General features: G+C 40.9%; 1 protein-coding gene across 1 annotated transcript in view; it reads left to right on the top strand.

Moving 5' to 3' along the window:
- Lpcat2 (lysophosphatidylcholine acyltransferase 2) overlaps positions 1 to 23,789 on the top strand; it is a 59,832-nt gene that overhangs the window by 1,885 nt on the left and 34,158 nt on the right. The window contains exons 2-8 of the mRNA XM_005369592.2: positions 5,930 to 6,069; positions 10,940 to 11,157; positions 12,442 to 12,554; positions 14,375 to 14,435; positions 15,393 to 15,451; positions 16,876 to 16,910; positions 20,039 to 20,093. Coding sequence (XP_005369649.1) covers positions 5,930 to 6,069; positions 10,940 to 11,157; positions 12,442 to 12,554; positions 14,375 to 14,435; positions 15,393 to 15,451; positions 16,876 to 16,910; positions 20,039 to 20,093 — 681 coding nt within the window. The remainder of the gene's footprint in view (positions 1 to 5,929; positions 6,070 to 10,939; positions 11,158 to 12,441; positions 12,555 to 14,374; positions 14,436 to 15,392; positions 15,452 to 16,875; positions 16,911 to 20,038; positions 20,094 to 23,789) is intronic.

Here is a 23,789-nt window from a genome sequence, read left to right as displayed (position 1 = left end):
GCATAATGTCGTTTGGTTTGCTGATTTTGTTTTTCCTGATTTTTCGAGACAGGGTTTCTCTGTAGCTTTGGAGCCTGTCCTGGAACTTGCTCTGTAGACCAGGCTGGCTTCAAACTCACAGAGATCCACCTGCTTCTGCCTCCCTAGTGCTGGGACTAAAGGCATGCACCACCACTGCCCGTCTGGTTTGCTGATCTTAATATTGGCAATTCTGCTGTGTGTCTGTAATTGTATCCTCTACTTGAAATTTGCTGCATAGATTAAATTGTTGTGATATAGTCAGGACATTCTCTCTTCTTCCTTCCTTCCTTTCTCCATAATATCAGTGTTACCATAGGTGCTTCAATTACATGAATAGCATGGATAAAGGAAAAATTTGAATAGGCATAGATAAAGTTGAATATTTATTCTATCTAGTTAAAATACAGATTTGCTATCACTTAGGTAAAACAATATACTTGGTTCAGGCTAAATTTAATATTGAATTATGATTGGCGACTTCCTAAAGATTATTGTCACTTGGGCATTTCATTATAGGGCTTATAGTTTAAATTTGCCCCTTCTTTATTTATGTAAATTTTAAAAATCATTTACCTTTATTTTATGTGCACTGGTGTTTTGCCTGCATTATGCCTGTGAGAAGGTATTGGATCTCCTGGAACTGGAGTTACAGACAGTTATGAGTTGCCATGTGAGTGCTGGAAATTGAGCCCTGGTCCTCTGGAAGATCAGTCAAATGCGCTTAACCGCTGAGCCATCTCTCTAGCCCCTAGTTATGTATTTTTAAAAACTATTTAAGGGTCTTTTGCTACTTTGTGGTTTGGAAGAAAGTAGCCTAATTGTTATTGCTGCAACAGAATTTAGAATTAAAATGATTAGTTAAAATTATGAGGTTATTTGCTCATATCAAAAATATTTGTTTATATTTATGGTTGTGAGCCTAGCCTTTAACGGCTGAGCCATCTGTCTCGAAAAAACTAAAAAAAAAAATATTTGTTTGCTGCCTATAATATATATAGTACAGATCTCTGTACATATAGAGGTCCACAGAAAAGATCCTGTGCGCATGCTCTGGAGAGGTCCCAGGACACCCTAAGATCTCATCTCTGACTGACCTGGAGGATCTGTATAAGCAGGCATCAGCCTAAGTTTTGAGCTGCCACTTGTACTGACACATACCTCAGTATGTACAGCAAAAACTCAGCCAGTACTGGGAGATTTGTTAGTTCCTACACTAAAGGAAATTCCTGTATTCATTAACAATTTATCAAATTGATCAGAGGCTTCAGTAGCCACACACGACAAGGAATCTAATACAGAATTAAATTACAGAAGTCCCCGGCTAAACGGATCAATGGGAGAAAGCTGGGTGCAGAAACAAACACATGTCTATGGCCATTGATTTTTCTACAAGAGTGCTGGAGCAGCTCAATGGAGAAAGACTTGTCTTTTCAGTAAGTCTGGGATAAATGGATTAACGTGTACAAGAGAATTAAGCTCACGTCATATCATATAAAACAGCCTAAGCTAATAAGAGAACTAAATATGAAAAAATATGAGCATTAAAATGATGAAAGTCTTAAGCGAGAACATAGGTGTAAATATTAATGGCCTTGGACTAGTCATTCATTTCTAAAATGGACAATAAGCAAACACACACACAGACACACAAGCACACGAGGTGGGGCAGGAGAAATCGATAAATGGTATTGCCAAATTAAATGCTGTGTGTTTCAAAATATACAGGAAATTAAAGGATGCAAGGAGATGCCTCAGTGGCTCAAGCCCTTGTCACGTAAGCATGACAACCTGAGTTTGGGTCTCTGGAGCAAGCTGGGCAGGTGTGGTGCCTGTAATCCCATACTAATAAGGCAGAGACAGGATCCCTGGGGCAAGCCAGCCAGTTAGATTAGTCTAAAGTAGTGAGCTATGGGTTCAATAAGGGACCTTACTGCAGTAAATAAAGTAGAAAGTGATCTACCATTGACTTTAGGCTTCCCAGTGCATCCTATCTCCACTCCACCCTACATGAGCCCACAGCAAGCACGGACATCATGTAGACATGTTTAATGAAAGAAAGAAATTAAAGTGATCACCTAGAAGATTTGAGAAAGTACCTTTACATAACATATCTGTTAAGGGTATAGTATCCAAAGTGTGTAAATCACTCCTGGGACTCGTTAATAAAAGGCACGTCAGTCTAGAAATCCGTACCGATGAGGAGAGGCTGCTGGAGGGATGACTCACTTTGCAAAGCTGTTTGCCGGCACACCTGACAACCCAAGTCCAATCCCATGATGCACATGGTGGAAAGAGGACCGACTCCCAAAGATGTCCTCTGCCCTCCACACACGCACTACACCACACAAGCTCCCCCACACATACAATATACGCCTAAGATAGATAAATGAATGAATGAATACAATATAAAAAGAAAACTCGACTTAGAAACTAAAAGAAAATGAAGATAGTTTTAGGAGGAAAATGGTGAGAGGCTGCTCTAAGAACGGTGTGAGGGCCCACAGTTTTGACTGAAGGTCCCAGAGTTCAGACCTGTTCTTGCCCCTCAAGGACAAACAACAAGCCGGACCAAAGGTGTGGCTACTGGCTGCCCCACTCTTCCAAGGCCACTCAACAGGATGTTTTGATTTAAGGGCGTGGTTACCAGGTGTTTGGAGGTGTAAGGAGGTAATTAAGGTTCCTTGCTCTTTGTTTCGTGGGAGTCTTGTGTCCTCCCCCTTTTGTTTGGGATATATAAGTTTATCACTGAGAGTAATAAACTTGGGGCTTTTTGGCTTTTTTCTTTTGACTTGTATTTACTGGAAACCACCATACCCCACGCCCCAACTGTGTCTGTTGTCTGTTTCTTTCCTCAATCCACATGCCCCTCTGCAATGTGTGCTGCCTCAACTTGTGGGCTGAAAATGGGGAACAGAAATGGAAGCCCCTGACAGGACTGAACAGAAGAAATGGTAAATTGCCAGGCAGTGATGGCGCACGCCTTTAATCCCCGCACTCGGGAGGCAGAGGCAGGTAGATCTCTGTGAGTTCGAGGCCAGCCTGGTCTAAGGCTGGTTCCAGGACAAGCTCTAAAACTACAGAAAAACCTGTCTTAAAAAAAGAAAGAAAAACAACAAACAAACAACAAAAAAAAATCAAAAAAGAAAGAAAAAACAGAGCCATGCATGGTGGCACACACCTTACTCCTAGTGCTCTGGAGGCAGAGGCAGACAGATCTCATGAGGTATAGGACAGACAGAGTTATGCAGAGAGACACTGTCTCAAAAGCAAAACAAATTAAAAGAAAAAAAACAATGAAAAACTGCTTGCAGATTGGAGTTGTATAGCTCACTGGTGCCACAGTGTCAAACTGCTTGTGGCCCTGAATTCAATATGCATTACAAAAAAAAAAAAAAAAAAAAAGAAAAAGAAAGAAGCTGTGGAGATGGCTCAGCAAAAGTCTCATGCTGCTAAGTCTGACTATGTAGTTGATTTTCCCAGAACCTGGGTGGTAGAAACTGACTCTGAATTCCACACATACGCAGTAGTTTGCATACACGTGTTTGAGCACACATTTGACACACACATACACACACGTGTGTACCATATACCATACACACGCACCACACCATACACACGTGCATCATATACCACACCCACCCACACATGTGCATTATATACCACACATACACACACACTATACCACACACACACAAATAAATAAGCAGGTGTGAATTTTGTAAAAGAAAGAGATAAAGAACGTTTTTCCAGTTGTAGGAACACGCTAAATCATATCAGATCAAAGCACGGATCCACAGGAAAGGATGGAGACTATTGGAAATAATACTTGGGAATTAGTAAATCAAACTCATTTTTCTTCATCTTAATTTAATCAAAGAACTATAAAATATGACATTTAATGCAGACATCTGACAGTATTTTCTCGAGTGTACATATGCGTAGATGTGAAGCATCATGACTGTACCAAACTATATTAGAGATCAAAAACTGACTGGGTGTGGTAGTGCACATATTTAATGCCAGCATTCAGGAGACAGAGGCAGGCAAAACTCTGTGAGCGCAAGGCTAGCTGGTCTACATGGCAAGTTCAAAGGCTGCCAGGCTACTTAGGAGATCCTGTCTCGATGAATGAATGAATGACCCATATATTTGAAAAAAATCCCCATAATTTAAAAACCAATTTTGTATTTATATCAAACAATTGCAAAAAATCCTATATGTAATAACAGCAAGAAGAATGTTTAGAGTATATTTAGTTAAAACCATGTCTGGTTGCTATACTAGAAACAACAAAATAGTGCTTTGAGAAATTGAGACATGTCAATGTAGCATATTTATAAATCGGAAAACCCAGTATTATCAGTATGACAAGTCCTTCCAGATAATCTCCAAATTCATTGTAATTTCACTAAAAATGTGCATGTATGTATGTAGAATGAGGAGTTCTAAACTTCTATGGAAATTTGAGAATCTAGAAATATCTTCAAATAAGGTGAAGAAGAAAAACATAGAGATCACACACCACCCCTTGAATTGAAGTCATACTTGAAAACTGCAGCAACTAAGATAACTAGAATAGTGTGGGCATTTTTGTAAGTTATTTGATGATGTTTAGGTTCTCATTGAGGACAATACAGGCAGAAGACAGATGGCGCTATTTGGACCATGTAATTAATTTATAGAAAAAAAGCTTATTATACATAATGACTGTTCACCTAAAAGGCCGGATGGTGTAAGGATTAGGAGCAAAGGTTTTAAATATAAATTTGGTCCCACTTCTGTTGAAATTAACATGATTTTATTGTGATTTAATTTATCCATGGCATTCTTTTCATGTAAAGCAATTTAAGATCTTAAGAACTAAATGAATCACTATGCCATATACCTGACACACAGTATACATTTACATATGATTTACTGGTCTTATTCATGTACTCTTTATTCTTATTTACTTTTTATTTTTATTCTATTCTCCAGTTCCTTATTGCTTAGTTACATGGCACTGGCAGGTATGGGAAGCGGAACAATCCGTCATTCACTAATGCTTTTATTCCCACTCTTCTTCCTGTGTAGCTTTTGGGAAACAGTGTAACTGTCTTGCCTTGCTAGCATCTGCTTGCTTTGTGTTTAGCTATGCTGGGACCAACTGCAGGAGCTATGCATGTTAGGCAAGCACTCTGGGACCAACCGCAGGAGCTATGCATGCTAGGCAAGCACTCTGGGACCAACCGCAGGAGCTATGCATGCTAGGCAAGCACTTTCTCACTCTCTCATCGAGCTCCAGCTCCCTTCTCTTCCTAGCTTAGGCAGCCTTGAACTCGCTCTTCCTGCCTCAGCCTCTCCAGTAGCTAGAGCCAAAGGCTCAGCAGCACCTTCTGCTTTTGCAGGACTCTTCAGGATACCACTCCCCCAGAAAGCTTGTTCTGGCTCCTAAGTCACACCACCTTTTCTTCGTTCTACCAGCATCCTCCGTCCCCTTTCATGAACATCCAGATCAGAATCCCATGGTTCTCCTCACTGCTTCTTTTGCCTTTTGTATTGTTGTTGTTTTGTTTTTTGCAACAGGGTCACATAATGTAGCCCTGATGACCCGGAACTCACTATATAAGCCAGGCTAGCCTCTAATTCATATAGATCCCATAGAAATCTGCCTGCCTCTACCTGGAGAATGCTGGGATTAACATACTACAATGCCCAGCAAGAGGTAGCCCATTGAGATCAAATGTCATGTCGTGTGTGTGTGTGTGTGTGTGTGTGTGTGTGTGTGTCTGTGATAAAAGACAGCATTTAATTCCTCTTGAGTATATGCATGAAGCCAAAACCTTCCTACTGCGCTTTTGTGTTTGGTAGTGATATATTTAAATAACATCCATTTATCTTTTTTGTTTTTGTCAATTTTGATTTGTAGATTTTTCTTCTTGGAATAATTCTGCTTCCAGTCCGTTTAATATTGGTTGCATTAATTTTGTGCCTGGCATGGCCATTTGCTGCAATTGCAACAGCATGCTGCCCTGAAAAGTTGACCCATCCGATCAGTGGTTGGAGGAGGTAAGAGATAATTATATCCAAATATTACACAAGGCAAAAATTTTAAGTTTTGATTCTAGTTCCTTCATTGACTGTTTGATTATTCTTTCTTCAGTATCTTGCTGCTTCTCAGTTTTCATAGTTTATATTTGTTTCTTGCATGGAAATGATCTTGATTTTTTTTCAGAAATTATCACATAGGCACATTCTGATAATATTCAGTTCAAGGTATAATTTCCTTTTTTTCTTTCTTTCTTTCTTTTTTTTTTTTTTTTTTTTTTTTTGGTTTTTCAAGACAGGGTTTCTCTATGGCTTTGGAGCCTGTCCTGGAACTAGCTCTTGTAGACCAGGCTAGCCTTGAACTCACGGAAGTATAATTTCTCAATGTTAAAATATTTTGTTTTCTGAATTATTGTGAAGGATATGCACCTTTGGTTGTGAAAGAGTCCCTGTGTTGTGTTTTTACATGGAATGAATGTCTCCAGTCACTTTATGTACTAGCATCTTTGTTGGCAGCCAATGGGAAGTGACTGTATCCTGAGGGCTGTGCCCTCATTAAAGGATTAATCTCTTGATGGATCAAAATACGGCGGCATGATCAGGAGATAGTGAAAATCTGGAAGGGCCTAGCCTAGTTGGAGTAATCAGGTTACTAGGAGTGTGTCCTGAGGAAGGAGGAGATAGCCCCTTTCTATATTCGCTTTCTGTGTTTCCGGTCTACTGTTTGGTGAGTAGCATCTGCCATATTCTCTCACTGTGAAGCCCCACCTCACCATGTCCCCGGAACACAACTGGTCACTGTTAACTGAAACCTCTAAAGCCATGAGCTAAAAGATAAATCTTTCTTCCTTCCTAGCTGCTTGCTTTGGGCCTTGTGATACACCGTTGCAGTGTGACTAATACAGTCTGTTGTCTTCTTTGGAACATTGTAGCTATAAAATACTTGGCTTTCTTTTGTATTTCCAAATTTTCACATTTACTTTTCCTTCGAGGTAACAACAATGTACCTTCTGCAATAATACAGTTAAGTGGATTGATTATATTATTTTTTATTAATTATGTTAGTGGTTAATATTAACTTTAATTACCACTCAGCCTAGCATTTTTCAAATGTTAGTACTAAGGCGAATGGAACTGCTTTTCTAGAATTTCTAGAATTATCTAATTAGCATGGTTCTAGATAGCAGCCTGGGCAAGAATAAGTAGAATTTACTGGTAGAAGCCATTACTGTTTGGCAGGATCGGGTTATCACCATCTGTACCTATTGCACATGGACCTGCTTCCTGTGCACGCCATGGATTCCAGTAGGTTGCAAACCCATGCATTTATTTTAGGACACTCATGAACTCCTGAAAGTGTGTGTGCATGGTGTTTGATCGCTAGCTCGCTTTTTTCCAGATGAAAGGATGTGTTGTTGGTTCTATGCAGATCTCAAATGTGGTTATGCCCTCCAGAATGACTGAGAACTACTGCTCTACAGCTTTTAACAGAAGTGTGCGGTTTGCTGTTTGGTTCTTGTCCCAGGGAACAAATGTGAATATGGAAAACAAGGCTGGTTTGAGGTGGAAATGAATGCAGTGTCGGCAGCGCCCCAGAGAAAACTCAGTCCCTGCACATGGTCTTTCTTTGTTTTATAGCTCGAGGATGCACAGTATAAAGCAACGCCTCATGGGCTGCTTTCAGTGATTCACTCTGCTTTCAGAATCTTTCTTTGGTTTTAGAGTCGCTGGCTCACAAAAATGTAGGGCGAGGAAAGGAATAGTTTAAGAATCTAGAAAAAACTTACAAGTGTTCTTTTCAATATTTTATTGATTTTGCTTTAGAAAACTGGTACTTTTGTCAGTTCAATCAGCATCTCTGTTTCCTCTCATGCAAATAATTTTGAAGTTATTATGTGGCCCAAGACTTTTAGCTATTAAATTTTTTCTTAATTGTGCGTGCACATACTTGCGTTTGTATGTGTGCCACAGCACACATGTGGGTGTCAGAGGACATTTGGGAGTTGACTCTCATCTTTCCCCTTGTTTGAGGTATACTGTGTCATGTCTCTGTGATGAGAGCATAGTCCATGCTCACTAGTTCACTGTCTCCACCTCCCGTCCCTCCATAGCTGTGCTCTGATTACGGATGCACCCTGATGTAGCTGGCTTCTAAGTGGGTTCTGGAGTGCCAACTCAGGTCATCAGGTTTACATGGTTCTTTCCCCCTGTGCATTTTAAAATACATGTAAATAGGAGTTATTAAGGGGTCTGACTTCTTGAAATATGTTTCTTAGAAGCTGTACCGCTATAGCTAAGTAGCATGACAAGCACAGCAGAGTTCTTTCTGTATGAGTAGAGTGCTCGCCTCTATGCTGAAGGGAGAGGTTGTCACTTACCCATGCCCTTCGGAAAGCACTGTGCTTTACTGGGCCTCACTTCTTGGGAGGTCAGCACCGCAGACGCTTCCTCCCTGGCTAGTTACTAGAAGACTTTCACTGGCCAAGAAAATTAGAAACTCAGTGTTTCAAGTTCTTTCCAATACCTAATAGGTGCTATATAGTCAGCAGTGTGTTCTGCATCTGCAGTTCAACCAACTGTGGAGCAAAGAGCTCAGAAAAACGATTACATCCCTACTGAACATGGATATACTGTTTGCTTATTCATGGTCCCTAAACAATATACTATCAGACCTGTTTGCATAGCATTCATATTATCTTAGGTATTGTCAACACTCTAGAGGTGTTTGACAGTCTGCAGGACAGTATGGGTAGCATACGCATCATGGCATTATATGAAAGGCTTGTGCGTTTGTGGATGTTGCTCTTCGCCAGGATGTGGAGTCTGTTCTCCACAATTACTAAAGGACGGCTGTGCGTATTTTATTTTACATCCCATGAAAAGCTGTATTGTTGGGGCTGGAGAGATGGCTCAGTGGTTAAGAGCACTGACTGCTCTTCCAGAGATCCTGAGTTCAATTCCCAGCAACCACATGGTGGCTCACAACCATCTGTAAAGAGGTCTGGCGCCCTCTTCTGGCCTTCAGGCATACAGACAGAATATTGTATACATAATAAATAAATAAATAAATAAATATTTTTAAAAAAAGGCGTATTGTTTTGTTAAGTAGAGATGTGAACAAAGGTCTATTCATGCAGATAGGACACTGATGACAGACCAAAGAGATGGTTCTCCACCCAAGTCTAGCTTAGGGAAGCAGTGAGTTTAATGGGGGATGCTTACTGGAGGATGGAGGAGAGGTTGCCTATGGAAGGTACAGTTAAGGGAGGCGAGGGCACCACAGAAAAGGTGCAAGCCCCACTTCTACCCCAGCAGTTGCTTTTCGCTTCTGTATCTGGAGGGAAGGATACATAAGTGAGCAGCTAGTGAGACCGAAGCTTCCATGCACCGCTTTCCGCATGTCTTGTGAGCACTCTCGCCTCTCCATAAGGGAGTACAGTGGGCCCAGTCTGTGAGGGGCTTGTTGGGATCATTACAACTGGTCTTCTTTTCTTTTTTAGTTTTTCAACACAGGGTTTCTCTGTGTAGCCCTAGCCATCCTGGAACTCAGTTTGTAGGTTTGTAGACCAGGTTGGCTTCGAACTTATGAGTTTCGCCTGCCTCTGCCTCCCGAGTGCTGGGATTAAAGGCGAGCACCACCATTCAGCTTACAGCTGTTCTTATTTCAAGACAGTAAGAGCCATGCCATGTCTGGATGCCCCATAATGTGTGTTTGCTCATATCCGAGATGTCCATCCTGTGCTTTGGAATCTAAATGTATATGAGAATATTTTTTTGTTCTCTATTTATTTACTTATTTTTACTTTTATTTTATTTTATTTTATTCTTTCGTATTTTCAAGATAGGGGTTCTCTGTGCTGCTTTGGAGCCTGTCCTGGAACTCAGCTTCCCTGTTTATTTAAGCGTATTAATTAAGAGACTGGAACTTACTTGTCTTAAGTGTCCAGCATAGCTCTTTACACAGTGTGATGATAATCTTTTTTACACTATTTTGTGTGTATATGTGTGTTCATGTGCACACATGCCACTGCACACATGCAGAGGTCATAGTTGGTTCCTTTCTACTTTGTGGGTTCTATATATTGAACTTAGGTCATCATACTTAGTGGCAAATGAATTTACCTGGTGAACCATCTTGCCAGCTCAGATAATTAATCTTTAATGTTAGTCTATCTTAAACTGTTTTTAAAAAGTAAATAAGGAGGCTTCTGGACTTTCTTGTGTATCTAAGTTCAGTGGAATGCAACAGTGAGTTTATTTATATTTATTATTTTATTTATTTTTATATCTTGGTGCCTAAAGGTGATCACACTATGAGATTTATCTCTAAGAATTATTCCTAAATTAATTTAGCATGAGACTTCTTGTTTGGGTAGACAATAGCACATTCATTTTGCAGGAGAAAATTCATTCCCAAGATGACTGCTTCCTACGGCCAGTACTGATGTTGGTGGTCTCAGTGTGGGTTGTAGTTTGAAGATTCTTTGTGATCGTTTCAGGCTTAGAGAATAATGCAGTTCTTTATTAGCCATGTATCTTTGGATAAATTGCTTCTCTGTGCCTCAGTTCTCTTAGCCTCAAAATGAGGACATGGAAATATGACTCAAGAGTTAAGACTGTTGGTTCTTCCTCCAGAGGACAACACTGGGTCATTGACCTCCCCTTTGTAACTCAGCTTCAGGGAATCCGATACCCTTCTGGCTTCCCTGGGCGTCCATATGTCTGTGACATACACAGATAAAGCTACATATACACAAGATTAAATTTGAATAATGAGGTTAATGGGGCTGGCGAGATGGCTCAAAAGGCAAAGATGCTTGCTGCCAAGCCTGATAACCGGAGTTAGAGTAAAGCGAAGCCAAACATGTCTTCTCTGCCACTGTTTTCAAAGGAAGATTGCTCATCCAGCTTTGAAGTTTCTGGGCCGTGCCTTGTTCTTCTCGATGGGGTTTATGGTGACCGTGAAGGGGAAGATCGCGAGCCCCTCGGAAGCCCCCATTTTTGTCGTCGCCCCTCATTCAACGTTCTTTGATGGAATTGCCTGCGTTGTAGCTGGGCTGCCTTCTCTGGTGTCACGCAATGAGAACGCACAGACCCCTATGGTTGGCAGTAAGTACCAGTAGGGTAACAGCTTAGATCTTATCATGTGCGCAGTTTACGTAGAAAGAATCATGTATCATCATTTTCTGTATACTTATTTGCTTGCATTCCTGAGTAGTCAGCCCCTGATCTTGTTCATGAAAGCCAAGTAGTCTAATACTGAGCAAAATTCCCAGCCAGCGGAAAATAAAACTTTAAAAGATTTTAAATGTATTCCCTTTTATTTAAATGTAAAGAAAAAAATTAGACATGTCCCCTAATCTTTAGACGTTTAGGGAACTTGTACTTTCACAATGCCGCCCTATCTTCGTGTTCCTACGTGTCATAAGGAAAATCAGATTTCGGACACTAAACATGCTTATTTATTTTTTTTAAAAGAATCTGAAAAACACAGGTCGCATGCTATTTCACTAACCTCTCTTCATGGCATTAGGCTGATGAATGTGCTACGTCTTTTCTTCCAGCTCTGTTTTCTGAATCATTGTGCCCCTATAGCTCCCCGAGGGACATTTATGTAACTCCTTGAAAATTATGATGTGGGACAATAAGTGCTTCCTGCCATAAAAAATAATGAAGCGCGTGAAATGTTTTTCCTGCCAGATGCTGCTATCTCTCCCTGAGGAATCAGTCTCCAAGTAACTGCTCCCGGTTGTCCCAAGGTTACCGCAAGCACCGAGCGCTGAGCGAGGGGGTGTGAAAGCTGCCGGATGTTGTCTTAGTGTTCCCCGGGAAGAACAGTAGTCCTTGTAGCTTTGTCATTGAGTGAGGACACTTCTTTTTCTTCAGTGTGCAACTACCGTGCTTTCTGCACTATGGCTTTTTCCTAAACGTTTCCCTTGCAGATCACTTCACGTTTATTTAGCATGTGATGGGAAGCGATATCTTCAGAGGGATTTGAGTAAAAATCAGTCATAATTGCCCTCTGCTCACGCACACTGTCGATTCATACTACGAGCGTTTAAGGTCCTCCTAAAATCAAATGTGATAGTTTGAAGCTTAGTCCCACAGTTTAACATCCACTAAGAGAAAAGACTCTTAGGAAACAAAAATTGTTTTTCCTCCCCTTCTACACCCCCATCCCTTCCGCTAACTTCTGTAAAATCAATGAAGAAATACCCATCTCTGCATTTGAGATTAGAATCTAACTAGGCAACTTGGAATTTGGTTTGAAAAGTATTATTCTTTTAGATTTGCTAACATTTTCATTTTCTGTAAACAGATTCTTTCAGCGAACCCGGTGTTAATGCCATGGTGGCTTAAGAAAAATGACTGGGTTATGACTTTGTTTTCAAGGACTGTTACGGGCTGTGCAGCCAGTTTTGGTGTCCCGTGTTGACCCAGATTCCCGAAAAAACACAATAAATGAAATCAGAAAGCGGGCGACATCCGGAGGGGAGTGGCCCCAGGTAAGATGCAGGAGTCATTCATCTACATGGAGAGCTTTTGTGTGTCTGTAGACTTACTCATTCGGGTTCACAGAGAGCGAGATGTCACGCCACGTGTCCACAGCATAATAGACGCAGAATAAACAAACCAGTCAGTGTGAAGACCCTGCCCCAGCACGTCCCATTCCCTTTTAGTCGCCAGATATTTTCTCTGTGTTATAACAAATGATTCTCTGAATTTAATTCCTGTTAAATAAAATAAATATTTTCTATAATTTAATTCACTTGACGAAAAATATCCTAAGTGTGCCAAATCTTTTCTGAATTATGTTTAAGTGGAGCTTTCCATTCAAGGGCACGTGAAAATAGCCTGTAAACCTATCAGACCTCACCAACTCCCACCCCTTCCCTGGGAGGCCCTTGGAGGTCAGTATGCATAGAGCAGGGATGATTGCGAAAATCACCCATGAGTCTTTGCCGAGATGAAAGTACGTGATCTCTAGTGGACAGTGCTACAGTGGTCAGCCCACCTATGCTAACACATAGATGTTAAGTGCGTGATCTCTTGTGGATAGTGTGCTACAGTGGTCAGCCCACCCATGGTAACATGTAGACATTCAAGTGCACCCACCCTGGAGGCTTTAGAAACCAAGGCAACAGAGGTAGAGCTTAAAAACAAGTGAGGTAGTATTTGGGAAAGTTAGACTTTCTCTTTGGCTCCAAGAACTAGGTCTAAGATTAGTAGGCCAGAGATACAAGAAGAAAGATTTTAGCTCATATTTTTTTCTCGTTTTGCAGAACTTTTTCCCCGTCTGGGGATAAAAATGGCCTGCTTTGCAATCCTTCTCAGGTCCTGAGTCACAGCCACTTGGTGAGGGGAGGAGACTGGTGGAAATAATTTAAACATTAGAGCCACAAGGCTATTTTGACTGTTCTGTCTTCCCTGAGATTTTGACTTGCTTTGTTAGCATTCCTTGTTAGTAAGCTACTTGTGGATTTATGCCAAGTAAAACTGTTGGCCATTGTGTCTGCTTGTCACAGGAAACCCATTTTATAAATCAGGGGATGGAATTCTGCCCACTCATTAATTTTTAGTTTGTAGTTTGAGCCAATGTTTTCTCTCTCTAATTACTGTAGATCATATATCACTAACTGCTTTGAGTACAGGGATTTGATTTGGTTTTATATACTTAGCAGCTAACTCATGACTAAATTTTAAAAGCCTCAGAAAACCAATCTTGTGTCTTAACTAATGGAGAAGAAGCTCACAGTGCTTGTATGTCTTTCACAGAGAAAGCGTCAAATAGCACATTAACAGCTAAAATGCCTCCTCAGGACAGGCAGAGCAAGCTATGACGTCTGTCCCGCACGGTAGCCAAGGCAGCTGAGCAGAAGGCTTGTCGCAGGCGTTTCCTCCTTTGTTCTCAAGGCCTCCCCGAAATATAGACTAGGAATAAATAGCATTTAATGAGAAAACTAAAACACAAAGATTTCTTTAGGTTAAGGATATAACCTTGCTATATGTCTTCTTTTAAATTTATTCAGATCACTATTAAAAACTTTCAGAAACAAATGTAAAAGGAAGCAGAAGTAAGCCACATATTCTGTAAACTAAGAGTATTATTTATTTAAAGCTTTAATTGTCTTCTAATTATTAGACTAGTCAAACTGTACCCCATTTCAATGAAGATGGAACAATCTGATTCCAGTTTTTGTTAGAATCATGAGTTAGCTTTTTATTTAATTTTGGAAGCATTAGCGGTGTTGGTGACGTCATAGGAGAATAAAGAGGTAGCCTATTAATTAGATTGAAATATTAAATTTATTCCTTTTCTCCCAAGATACTTGTTTTCCCAGAAGGTACTTGTACTAATCGCTCCTGTTTGATTACTTTTAAACCAGGTGAGATAAATTAAATTATGCCTTGTAACAATGTAGTCTTTGAGATTTCTCAAATGATTCGATTGTGATGCACAATGCAACTCAGTTGCTCCTGGCATTCCTTTTCTTATAAAACCTTTCTGATGCTATGATTCCACAGAACATATTCCTATTTACTCCTTTCCTCTCCTTTTTGACATAGGCTTTTCCTTTCAGTGGGGTGTGTGTATGTGTGTGTGAGTGAGTGTCTGTGTCTGTTAGTTTGTCTATGTGTGTCTCTCTGCGTATGTGTGTCTATGTGTATATATGTGCGTGCATGCTCAAAAGGCACTAACTTTTTTCTTTTTCCTCCAAAGACCCTCATAGATACCTGGGGTCTTCTGTCATAAAGTGGGCAGCCTACCTTAATATCATTCAAGTTTTTACATGCCTTCCAAAGTTCACTCTTTTTTTTTTCTATCTTAAGAGGGCAGCCATGGATGTGCCTTTTAACTTGTGACACTCTAGGCTGTTTATGTTGGCTGCTGGTGTGCTCCGCACCAAAGGTGTGCCTCGCTTCAAGCCAGCGTAATGGCTTCGCTTCCAGCATTTTAGTTCTTATTTTCTCTTGGATTTTTTTCTCTCCTTGATTTTACCATGACTTTCTTATGTTGTTGGGTAGCATACATTTAGGAAATGAAAACAACCCCTAAAATAAATAAAAATGGTACAAGTTATATGTATCCTAAAGAGTTGTTTTGAAATAAATGTCTTTAATTTTCTTTATCAAAGGAAACAGTGAATAAAGATATGCTTACGCGGTTGAGCATACCATTTAATGTTTGCCTTAGGTCTGACTTGTGATGACTCATTTTCGTAAATATTTCAGCATGGTTCATGTTTTGTCTACTCATAAGCCATCAGTATTTATACAATTCTTGCTATTTTATACTTCTTGTTCCTGTACAAACCATGCTGACAATCCCGATGTGATTCCAGGAGCCTTCATTCCAGGAGTTCCAGTGCAGCCCATCCTCCTCAGATACCCAAACAAGCTGGTAAGGGAAGACCTTCTTAAATATCGGATTGATGAATGGCTGAATGAAAGAAGCAATTGGGTAGACTGAGGCCACCTGCCACTGGGTTGGCTTTGTTTTTTTTTTTTAATTTTGCAAGATAAACGGCTATCTGTGATAGCAGAACTAAGTGTCATTCGGTGTAACTTAGCTCCAAGAGGGTATTGCTTGGTCTCTGCTGTGCCATCTCTGTTACGGACGGACAGATTATGTCTCATACGTAGGCTCTGCTTATACCCGACAGCAGGAAGTTGTGATTTTTGTGGAGATGACAAGGAACCTTTTTCCAGATACAGAGGTGACTTAGTAGGGGGAAGGCTGGAAGTAGAGGAGGATTCACCCAGGGGAGGAAGTAAGTGCAGGCCAGAGCCTTGGGAAGCAGCGTGATTAATTAAGTCCTAGAGAACTTCCCTTCTTCTCTAAAGTTTAAGGCTGCTCCAGGAAACAGTGTCTTCTGCATCACCTAGTCGCCCTGTTCTGAGGACATCAGTTATACGGCCCTTCCCCAGACACTGGGGTCACACTGTTCTTCTCTGGGTATCAGTTATATGGCCCTTCCCCAGACACTGGGGTCACACTGTTCTTCTCTGGGTATCAGTTGTACGGCCCTTCCCCAGACACTGGGGTCACACTGTTATCCTCTGGACATTAGTTGCACTGTCCTTCCCCTGACGCTGGGTTCATCCTGAAAGGACCCTACCAGAGGGTTATAAAAAGGCAGAAGTAACTGTAATACATACTATTTAAGATTATAAGTTCTTGGCCAGTTCAGCTTTCTGTTCAATGGCTGGTTTCTCAGCTTGAGCATGTCCAGTAAAAAAGGGGTTAAAGTCCATCAAGCTTCTACTCTGGCTCCTGCCTATATATTTGAATTTTTATATAGTAAAATTCTTTTACTATATGCTGCTTTGATGTTTTCTTTTAAATAATCATTTTTATACTTGAGAAATTATATATATTACATATGCACACAAATTAATTTTTCAGATATGCTCATTTGGGGAGAAAAATAACTGAACATGTACAGCAATTATTTTTAATTCAGAACAAGTTGTTCCATGAAGACATATAAAGTTGGGAAATGATCTCTGTGTAGCTATATAATCTGTGTAGTTAAGGAATTTGTACATTAGTTCACATCCTTTAATAATTACAATTTTATTATTTTTAATATGTTGTTTTTGTTCCAAGAAACATGAATCTTAATATTAAACAAAGCCTTATTATTTTGTTTAATTTTTGTTTGTTTTTTATTTATTTTTGAGGCAGGGTCTTAGGTAGCCCTTGTTGGTGTTGAACTCATGGTATAGCTAAAAAATGATTTCTTGCCCGCATCTCTCCTCTGCTGAGATTACAGGTGTCTGTCCTAATCTAGACTAACTGCTTGACTGCTTCTGTTGTTTTAGGATACTGTGACCTGGACATGGCAAGGATATACATTGTAAGTCCCATACAGTTTAATAGTTTATGCAAACTATCTTACTGAAGAAAAGAAATAGTATTTATTCCTTCTTTTTAAAAAAAAGTCTTATTTTTGTAAAAGTAAACATTTCTAATCAATCTTTAATCTTTTAGCCTATCTCTAGGAACAGTATCACTTTCTTGCCTACTAACTGCCCAGTGAGACTCATGTCTGTTATACCATTTGAGGAAAACTAGCTGTCTGTCAGCTTCACGATTTTATCGACCAGTTTGTAGGGAACATTCCAGGGCCCTGGCTCCCATCTTGCTTTAGCTTGAATCTTTCTCTCTCATTCCCACTGTAGATTTAGTATCCCGTCCTCTGTTCGGATTTTATGAGGTTAGTTTAAGCAGTTTAGATTACATCAGTTTCGGGACCTGGCGCTAGTGTGGCACGTCTGTTTGCTGAGGAAATGGCTCCCCAAGACTTCTATTCCATTCCCAGATCCTCAAAGCGCAGGGATCAGCAGTTTCTGGAGCTCTTAGAGAGGTGAGGCGTGTTGTCACCATTGAGCAGGCTGAAGTCAACGAAACAGGTAGACTCCAGCTTTCTTCCAGGACCTTTTGTTTGGCTCCCTCTAGAAAGGTGTGAGCCTACTTAAATTTCAGTGAGAGCCATGCAAATGTGGGTTTGAAAATCTTCCCCAGGGACCTTACCCAGTTTTGACAATGGTAGCAGCAGAGCTCAAGTAACATTGCCAATGGGAGTATTGGAGGAAATCTGCATTGCTTTCTAGCATGCTCTAGCTTCTCACACATCATGTGTACACTCTCTTGGCCTTTGAAAACCGGTGTATTTCTCCTTTTGTGTGTGTGCAGACATTTCTCTGAAATCGTATGTAAATCAGAAAGATAACGTAAGGGCAGCTGAACAAATGTCACCGCATATAGAACACACATTTTCCTTTTGAGCTTTACCAGCTCTGGCACGTAGTGCTAGAAACAAGACATGAGGAAGGAAATGTGTTACATAATGTACGGAATGTGTGCTCTTCCACTTTTCAGGGAGCCAGTTTTACTCCTCTGACTAGATGCGCCTTCCATGCCACTACTAACTTGGAATTGCTAGTTTTTAACTCTTGCCCAACCAAAGCCCTCAAAGAAACAAGTGGGACATGATCATCTCAGAAACACAGTGTCTGGGATTTCAGTGGGTACCAGCTTGTATCTTCTAATGCATGCCGTCCATTGGGCACCTCTAGACTAGGTGTCCTGTGGAGAGTGTGGCTTTGTCATCGTGCAGCAGTCTGGGTGGTTGTGAAGGTCAAGTAGAAGAACGTTTTCTGGAAGTGGGTAGGGGAAGAACACAGAGTAGCTTAGGAATACAGCTTTCTAGCCTGGGGAGTGTGTAATGAAGGAAAAAATAAAATTGGGTGAGCTTGGGGCCCTTTTCCTTCTACTTGGTTGCAGAGGACCCAGGTGTAATTCCCAGCACCCACATGGCCTCTCATCATCCATGTCTGCACCTCCATTTCCAGGGCATTCAATGATCTCTCTGGTGTCTTTGGGTACTACACACACACACACACACACACACACACACACACACACACACACACACGGTGCACAGACATACATGCGGTTAAAACACTCAGATACAACATAATAATAGAAAACATTTAAGAGAAGACTGTTTGATCATGGTTAAGAAAGGTTGGTGTGACTTGGAGCTTAAGTGTAGTGAAAAGTCTTCCTTTCCCCTTTCAGATGGTAAGCGTGGCCACAGTCACACTTCCATATCATAATTAACTCTGCAACTCCTAAATGGAACTTCCAAATCCCTTCTTTTTTTTAAATAGGAAGTTCATTAAATTTTTTTTGGCCATTTCATACATGATGCATTCTGAGTATGTCATTCCTCACCCTCTTCCCTCCCCATCCCATCAACCTGTCCTCCTCTGCACAAGTCTCCTTTCCTACATTCATGTCCCTTTGCTTGTTCTGTGACTCACTGAGTTTAACCAGAGCTGTCTGTATGACCTCGGGTTTATACCTATCCACTGGAGCCTGGTGGACTGACCAGTGGGTGCACAGCTGAGGGTGCTGAACACCCTGCATCCATCTGTAGCCAATATTCCTTGGTGGGAATCCTAACTCACTTCAGTTAGTCCCTGCAGATCATTTTTTACATGTAAATTATTCTTTCATTTTTTTATAGCAAAAAAATAAAAATTAAAAAAAAAAAGATTGTTTGCTCAAACCCATGGTCTGATCCACTCTGCCTGATTTCTGGGTCAGCTGTCTAAAGAGGCTAAACTGAAAATCCTCCAGACATCTGGCTCAGCGTCTAAATCTCAGAAAGCTGTAAGGAAGGACATTTGTCTCAAAAAACAATTGTTGATGGGTTGGTCAACCACTTAGAGAAGCCCTTTGTCCAGATCTACAATGAAATTTGCGAGTTTTCAGGACATTTCCCCATAGCTCAACCTTATTACTGAGACAACTTTGGTAAAATTTGTGACTATAAGGAAAAAATCTTGCTGACAAGATTTATAAAGTTGTTACCCAAAGAATTTAGAAATTCAGTGTACTAAGGTGCATTCCTGTGAACACACTTATAAGCCTTTATAGCTTAGTTTAGACTTTTTAGTTTTGACTTGACATGTATGGTGTTTCGCCCACATGTGTCCCTGTGTACCACACACATGTCTATTGCCCAGGGAGGTCAGAGGAGGGCATCGGATCACCTGGAACTGGGATTACAGACAGGTGCACACTGCCATCTGGATGCTGGGAGCTGAAGCTAGGTTCTCTGGGAGAGGAGACAGTCTCCCAGCTCTGTCTCCCAACCACATTTACATATATTAAAGTCGACTCTGGGTATTTTCTCTCCAGACTTAGAGTGAGCGTGTGCTGTCAAGGAGACTGTAAACCTGAGCTATTTGAGCTATTCCTTGTACTCCACCAATCCAGCACAGTGATGGTGTTTGGTGATTTAGTTTTTCAATAACAAGACTGGTTGTCTCACCCAGGAAAAGAGGGGTCTTGGCTAGAGTGCAGCCTAGTTAAGTGCAAGCTATGCATGCAGTGTCGTGCGGGGATGCCTGGGTGTAAATCACAGATGGTGCCTGCCTGGCTGTCTGAGAATACCTTCTCTCTTCTTTTCAGCATCCAGTTGTGTGTGCTTACTTTCTGTCAGCTCTTCACAAAGGTGGAAGTTGAGGTAAGTCATTAAGATGTAGCCTCTCCCCTGACTGAATCCTCGCTTAGGGGTGGTAGCCCAACACCGTTAAAAGGCCCCTCCACCCCCGCCCCGGTCTCCTAGATTGCCTTTCTAAGTCCCTGCTGTCGGATTTAGCTCTTGGAATCAAGCCAGCAAATGCATGTAACTTCTGAGAACCGCCAACATGCCAATCACTCTGGCTGGTAAAATTTGCCTCCCCCTTCTCGCCCCTCTACATTCTAATGCCGACTCATGCCTCGTTGTCTGTCCCACACCTGACTAAAGGAGCGGCGGTAGCTGGTGGAGCCAGCTTCAGTGAAGAGTAGTGTGAAAACGGAGAGGTAATGCCTGTGACGGAGACACCAGCTGTAGATGCCTTCAGTGACAGTGTGCGCCTGCACCTGGGAACGCTGAAGAAGTTTTGTGTGGCTTACATCATAGTCCACGGGACAGTCTTTGAGTTGTAGGGGAAGAATTAAATAATAAAAACATTTTCAAAATTTGGACCAAATTCTGAGACCCTAAGAATTGGTTTCAGGTAACAAGTGAAACCCTTAAGTCATGACTGAAGGGTGAAGGTTAAAGTTTTGGGACCTAAGGCTCTAGCCTGGTGTCCCCATTGCGCCTGTGGATTAAGCAGTGAATAGCTTAAACTTTTATGTATACTGTGGAATTCTGAGTGGAGGCTTGTGCTCTTAAGGGGCAGGAATATAACATTTAAAATACAATTCTAACTTGCTGGATAGCTTAATTGTTTAACCATCTAGGTAACTAGCAATATCAAGTGATGTACAGGAGTAAACCAGACTTTAAAATGTGTTTAAACTCTCATGAATTCTTTGGAGATTTGCTTGCTCTCTGCCTACTTGAAAGATATCTTTTTATTAGTTTTTATGTACACCTACCCACTTTTAAAATCAGCTTGGCATCTATCAACATTGTCATAAAATGCAGCAGGACATTTACTGGTGAGCTAATCCTAGTGGGAGGCAGGGCAGGGCAGGGTCTAATCTGTGTCCCAGAAAGTTCAGGAAGCACTCAGGCAAATACAGTGAACTGGGGTCTTTCTCAGAGCCTTTGAACTGCTAGACCACAGAACTCTTTCACAGAGGACGGGCAGGCTCACACTCTTGTCCCTAAGTGCTCTGAGCACGGCTCTTCCTTCTTTAATAACTTTTTGTATGGTTTAGCTCTATTTTCTTTTCCTATAAAAGACCAACAAGCCTATACTTAAAACACCCTTGTTGTCGCCTCTGCAGATTTGGAAGCTATCACACACACACACACACACACACACACACACACACACACACACACCCCACATGCCATAAGTGTCCTCTCCTCTAAATTGACCCTTCTCCAGACAAACCTAAGACCCAGCTGCGAATGCAGAAGTACACCCAGAGATGTACTTTCCTGTCTAGCGTACATGTCCGTGGTGAAACTGCATTACAACGGGGTACGTCAGTTCCTCATCGTGGCCTCTGACGGCTGTTACCACATTTCCTTTCTGTGTCATGACTATTTCTTTAAAAAAAAGAAAGCATTCTCCATCTGGCAAAGGAAAGAACGTATTCTTTGTTCTTCACAAGCGAATTGGCTTTCAGCCTGTTGGAAATAGCTGGGTCAGTAAGGGAACTGAATTGAGGTATTTGGATTGTGGTGCCGAACTGGAATTTATGGAGTTTGAAGTTTGTGGTACTGGAATTTCACCCAGGGTTTCACACATGCTAGGTAGGGGTTCTACCAGGGAATTGCATACATTCCCCCAGAATTTCTTATTCAGTTTAAGAAAGAATCTTGCTAAACTGCCCAGATTGGACTCCGACTTGGAATTCTCCTGCCTCAGGGTCTGAGTAGTTAAGATTAAGATGTATATAGCCAGGTGGTGGTGGCGCACGCCTTTAATCCCAGCACTCAGGAGGCAGAGGCAGGCGGATCTCTGTGAGTTTGAGCCCAGCCTGGTCTACAAGAGCTAGTTCCAGGACAGACTCCAAAACCACAGAGAAACCCTGTCTCGAAAAACCAAAAAAAAAAAAAAAAAAAAAAAAAAAAGATTAAGATGTATACCACCGTGTATGGGTCTAATAGCTTTTAATGACATTTGAATATTTTAGTTCTCTACTCTTTGACTCTAACTCAGATATGCATCCCCGCACCTTTCAGGCACTAAGTTTGGCCACACCCTAGCACAGATTAATAATCCGGGCTTTGTCTCCAAGGCTTAGCCTTTCCCACTGGAATGTCTGTAGCGAGCTGCACGGATCTCTGTGGGGGGGGGGGGTTCCGGTCATTTGTCCCTGGGATTGTAGGTGTCTGGGCAGTTCAGAAGCAACTCTGGTTTTGGGGGGGAGGGTTGTTCATTTGTTTGTTTGTTTGATGGAAATCTTTGTTATTTTTGTAAACGTGCTACTAAACCATCTTCAACACTGAGTAAACCCAATCTAAGTCTTGCTATCTAAGAATATGATATTCGTTTTATACTTTTAAAAGTAAACTTTGGGTGGATTACGACAATGATTATTGCATATTATATAGCTTTTAAAAAAAGTCTTCAAAAAGCCAATTACTTAAGGGAGGGTTGAATAGGTCATGTATTAAATAACAGCTAGGCATGTTCACAGAAATGTGTTTTATGTAGACATTATAGGCTGCCCTTGTACAAATCTAGACGGAAGAGGCTCTCACACATAGGTTCTCTCAACTGCAGGGTAGAGCCTGTTGGTTCTCAGCTGCAAACCTGTTTAGCATTTGCTGTGTTAAATGCCGTAGGCAGATATGTCACAGTGATATTTGGACATCTAAAAACATGTATCAACAGCTCCATTGCAACCCTACAGGATCATCATTATATACGAGGCCCATTGCTGAACACCGTGTTTTACCGCCTGTGCCTGTATGTTTGTGTAATTTATTTAAATATCTAAATGCCTTAAATTAATTTGTAATTTTGAATCTAAAGCAGGCCTTTTAGAAAAATCCAGATTTTACACCTTCATATAAACACACACCAGCCACATGTATGTTCTAACAAAGCAACTTTGTTCTGGAACTTGACAAAATTTGCAGTTTGTAAGTATTAGTAGACATGAGTATTATAAAAAATATCAGATTGTTCCAGGTTTTTGCTTCTTGCCTACATGTGTGAAAAGTACTTCAACTTCTCTAAATCTATGTTCTCACTGGTGAATGAGGATAGTAACACCTTTTTATAGGGTTGTGAAATTTAATAAGGCTACATACATGGTAAGCGTTCATTAAGCATTAACTTTCACTTCCCACCTCATCTGGCAGTTTTCTCCCATTGGGAAGGAAGCACTAAGTGGTGTTGATAAAAGTCTTTCCTTCATTGTGAATTTTCTCTCTGAAGATTTAGAAAAGGAATCAATCTCACATGGTTAGAGTTGACTTGCGATGCTTTCATTTTCTAGGACAAAAGAAAAATAAGACGATCATAGTGTCATCATTTAGCAGTCTTCCCCTTCTTACTCATTAGTCAGTGGGAAGGACGTGTGTCTGGTGTGGTTACGAAATCATGAGCAAACTAGTTTTACTGGTGTTTGGTGTTGATGGGAGGCCTGGTCCTCGTTACAGGATAAATGTTTTCCCTGACTCTTATGTGCAGGTTAAAACTTGAGAAGAGGTGGGCACCATTAAAAAAAAAAAAAAAAAAAAAAAAAAAAAAAAAAAAAAAAA

Source organism: Microtus ochrogaster, unplaced genomic scaffold (assembly GCF_000317375.1).
Source record: "Microtus ochrogaster isolate Prairie Vole_2 unplaced genomic scaffold, MicOch1.0 UNK54, whole genome shotgun sequence".
In the NCBI taxonomy this organism is placed as follows: domain Eukaryota; kingdom Metazoa; phylum Chordata; class Mammalia; order Rodentia; family Cricetidae; genus Microtus; species Microtus ochrogaster.
This window is presented reverse-complemented; position numbering and strand designations above follow the sequence as displayed.